This window comes from Ixodes scapularis, unplaced genomic scaffold, assembly GCF_016920785.2.
Source record: "Ixodes scapularis isolate PalLabHiFi unplaced genomic scaffold, ASM1692078v2 PGA_scaffold4__175_contigs__length_147842914, whole genome shotgun sequence".
Taxonomy (NCBI): domain Eukaryota; kingdom Metazoa; phylum Arthropoda; class Arachnida; order Ixodida; family Ixodidae; genus Ixodes; species Ixodes scapularis.
The window spans coordinates 115,102,216-115,106,351 of record NW_024609879.1 but is presented as its reverse complement, the minus strand read 5'-3'; the positions used below and the strand labels follow the sequence as shown (position 1 = coordinate 115,106,351).

Below are 4,136 nucleotides of genomic sequence, written 5' to 3'. Positions count from 1 at the left end.
CCTACGCTGGGGAGACGGTCACAGTAACACCTAAAATGTCGAATACCTGTCCTGCTGGGGTAATGATGAAGTTGAGCGAACGGAATAAGAGGGAACAAAAACTGAAGGTCGGTTATGGCGGCGTTCATGCACAGCTGCCTAAAAGCGTCTATAGACGCTTCACACACGCGCCAAATTATACAGCCGCCATTGCTGACCTTCTCTTGTCCTGCCTTATCCAGATACCGAGCCACTGAAGCGGGCGTTGACGAGCCTCCACAAAGGGCAACGCTGGGGAGGACAGAATAGAATTTAAAATGGCAATAGCCCGCCCTGCTGTGGTATTGAATTGAGTTAAACGTAGCAAGAGATACTCGCGCACGAATATTCCTGGCAAACAACCTTCCGCAGATGCCCCATCGCGCGGACATCATGTTCAAAGAGCTCGCGGCTCGTGCACGGCCACTGAGCAGCCATGGCCGCAAGGGTACTGGTCGGTTTCTCGGAGCTCCTGGACCGCAGACGACTACACTTCGTCCAAGAACAACCACAGTCCAAGACGTGCACTTTCTGCAACTCGGTGACCAAGCACATCTACACGCTCGGGTGCTGTCATGTCTTTTGCGACGTCTGCTACGGACAGCTCATCGTGCACGCCACCAACGACCAATATATGTGTCCCCTCGACAACCACGTCATTGTCCCCGATGACGTCCTCGTCGTGGAGTTCAAACTAGAAGAACTGGGCGCCGTATTCTGTCCTAACAAGTCCGTTGGGTGCACAGTCAGCGGCTCTATCATGGACACGATTGAGCGGCACTTCTCCGAGTGCGAGTACCACCAGGTTAACTGTGGCAAGTGTTCAACGCCCGTTAGGCACTTAAAAATTTTCGAACATGCTCAGTCCTGCCAGGGAGTACCTCCAGTGCCAGCTGCGAATACCAGTAGCGCTCTGCCCGGAGAAACCCAACCCGCGGACGCGACCGTCGACACGTCCATATCCAAACTTCAGAACATGCAGTCCACGATAATGATGCTAAGGAACGAGGTCCAAAGTCTGATCAAAGAGCGAATCATGTCGACAGCTCCATTCAGCGCGCAGGGCAAAACTCTCGTCCCTCGCTCTTCGGAGGAGAAGCTGAACGAGGCAGCGGATGCATCCATCACAGACTTCAGGGACTACGTCAAAAGGGAGATGGACAAGAGATTGATAAAATATTTCGGCCCTAACCAAGGCAGCGATGGTGAGCGGGACGACTTGATGGGTCGGTTGGACAGGATGGAGCAAAAACTGACCCTGGTTGAGGTGAAGACCTCCAAGACCAAGAGCTTCTGGCACGTGACTGGCTTTGAGGCCATGAAGTCTGAGGTGGATCCCGAGACCCAGCTAACGACTAAGTTGAGCAGTCCGATGCTCGTCTCTGGCTACACAGTCAAGTTCCAGGTCAGTCAAACCTCTTACTGAGCTGCTCAAATTCTTGCATATGCCGAACCTCTATCATCAACTAAGGGCCACTGAAAGCAGCATGATATAGCATGGTAAACAATATTTTACATAGGTAGGTGCATATGAAGTCCATTTTTTAAGTGGGCGTGTTTCTGGGGTCCTAGAACCGTGTGCTTCTGTTTTCAATTTATCGAATTCTGTCATGGAGTTGCCTTTCTCTTACGACAGAGATATTCAAGTTTATATTCTTTTAGTTTTTTTTTTTTTTTTCGAAAAGCAATCGTTATGCTCCCACACGCGTTTATTTCGCATAGATGTTCACTGCTTCACTCCTCCTGAAAATGTATATCGCTTCATCTGGAAGGAAAAATTCACAGAGCCTCTTATGTTATCCTTAAGACGACTTGAAGGTGAAAGCCCAAGCGCCAACCCGGTGATAGCGAACCTCCGAAGGTGCAGCGCGCTCTCTGACGACGCACTTTTGGCGCCGTTAATCTCATTGCATCACGCATGTCGCACGCACGCCCGCTCTTCACCGCTGCCCGAGCGAGTGTGTCCTCCTATCCCGCAGGGTTTGCGCAACGCGCGCGCGCCTCCGCCGATTCTGGCACAAGTAACGCCATCTTGTGGTCCAGTGGCGAACAGTGGGTTTTGGAATTTTTCGTGTCGCCAACGTGTTTTCTTTTTCTTTCGTGTCATAAACTGTCCAATCTTTCCCAGTGTACGGCTCTGGCGTGTACCGCGCAGAGAAGCATCGCACGCCGGTGCGATGCTTCTCCAGATCGAAACGGGCATAACGAAACGCGCCGCACAACCCGGGATCCCTGGGTTCTGCAGCGTGAGCTTTCACTCCACGTGTGGTATACGTCAACATACTCGGTCACCGAGTGTGCTCACGCACCGCACACATCAGCAGCCATTTTGGTGGTCTTTCTGCTGAGTCAATACCAACTCCCCCTTAATGCGCGGAACCCTCTGACGACCAACAGAACTGAATCAAAGGAGCTGTCGAAGGTGTATGGGGCCACATTGGCATCCTCGTGATCAACACTACCTCTCTCTGTTCTCCCCCCCCCCCCCTCCCTTCCTTCCTTTCCACAGTGGTCAGATTTAGTTATTATTCAGTCTGTTAAGTTATTGTTTTTTTCCCGCAGGTGGTGGTGGGCTGACAGGCGCTCCGCGTAAGGGCTCTCACCTATCTGTTCAGCCCAGCACACCACCACCTGCGCCCTTGGAAGTGCAAATAAAATTATTATTATTATTATTATTATTATTATTATTATTATTAGAAGACAAGGCCTTCGCCCCCCCCCCCCCCCCCCCCCCAAACGTCATCAGTAGTAGATCCACAAGACTCCGCCTAGTATTGACCACCAGTATGGCACGATGACGTCAGGTGCAAGCCAACTAGGAGGTTCTGGCAGTGTATGAACAGTAGTACCCACGCGTGCAATGTCCATATTCGTAATAAAATGGAATCCGGTGGCAGGTGGACATCGACAGGAGCGACCCGTCGGAAGCTTGGCTCGGGCTGTACGTCATCTTCCTCAAGGGCCCCATGGACGAGTTCCAGGACTGGCCGGTCAAGAAGCCCCTGCTCTTCACCCTGGTCCACCCCGAGTCTGGTAGAAAGAGCATCAGAAAGCACCTGGTCCCCGGCGCCAGGAAGGATCTACTCGTCTGCTTCTCTAGGCCCAGTGACTCGGGTCTCAACGAGGGCTGCGGCTTCGACAGAATGATCACTCTGGACGCCATGGACCATGAGGGATTCGTCCACAACGACGCCTTCGCCGTGGCCCTGTCCATAAGGCAGACTGTGCCCACAAAGTTCTTGGATTAGAGGGATGTCTGCTTGAGCGAGCTTGGTTGAACCGACTTGAGAAACAAAGATTTATAGACCGTGCCACATCATTTGCATTGAGACAGCCGGAGACGAGAGAATTTTTCAAGGATGATTTGAGTCAGAAATAATTACCTCGAATACGATCACGAATGTTCGTTATTTTCGAGTGTCGTTCACATTTCGATGTACTTTTTGTCATTTCGAAGGTACACAAAATTTCAAAAAAAAATGGACGAAGAATAAAAAAGAGCAAAGGACTAGGACATGCGCGCCTTGGCGCAAAAAGGTGTTGAATTATTATTTTTTTTAATGAGTTAAAAATATGTGAAGCGAAACTGAGGTAAACAGGAATATGCGCTTATTGGACAAACTTTGAGCCCTGTACCGCGGCCACTTTTACCTTTTTTTTTTATTTTTCTAGCACAATATGGACCCATTTTGGATTATTAACTTCTGGAAACGATGAACCCTAAGATATAGTCCAAATTTCCGCCTAAATTGGCTCAGTTTCAATTACTAAAATTTGCTCATTTAAAAAAAGAAACATGTTGTATTTAGGGAAATGGGACAGCTGCCTCCCCAATGACAAAAATACTTCGCTGGCAAAGACGTTGTAATGCAATAATTAAATTTTATTTCGTTTTTATTTTTTTAACCACAATGTTAATGGAGAGCGGCAGAAGACACCTGAAAAGCGATTGTTATGCTCCGTCACTGGTTAGCCCGTTGCGCGCACCGGTGGTCGCCTGTTCCTCAAATCGTGCCATTGTTCTGCTGCCTGTTCTCTCTTCCTTCCTGCGGCGCCAAGCGAAGGCGTCGGGCTGCGGCATAGCGTTATTATAACACAGAGTCTCTTATGTTATCCCT

The 4,136-nt window shown here is 49.7% G+C and overlaps 1 protein-coding gene across 1 annotated transcript; it reads left to right on the top strand.

The window, feature by feature from the left end:
* The first annotated feature begins 454 nt into the window (after positions 1 to 454).
* LOC8037757 lies at positions 455 to 3,266 on the top strand. The gene is made up of 2 exons (XM_029992382.2): positions 455 to 1,423; positions 2,916 to 3,266. The coding sequence occupies exons 1-2, from the start codon at positions 455 to 457 to the stop codon at positions 3,264 to 3,266; spliced, it is 1,320 nt and encodes a 439-aa protein (XP_029848242.2).
* The last annotated feature ends 870 nt before the right edge of the window (positions 3,267 to 4,136 follow it).

What these genes read in the sequence shown, in the direction of transcription:
- LOC8037757 (XM_029992382.2), top strand. Translation starts at nt 455, where the DNA reads ATGGCCGCAAGGGTACTGGTCGGTTTCTCGGAGCTCCTGGACCGCAGA. An exon ending in GCTACACAGTCAAGTTCCAG is followed by an intron (nt 1,424 to 2,915) that starts GTCAGTCAAACC and finishes ATCCGGTGGCAG; the next exon opens with GTGGACATCGACAGGAGCGA.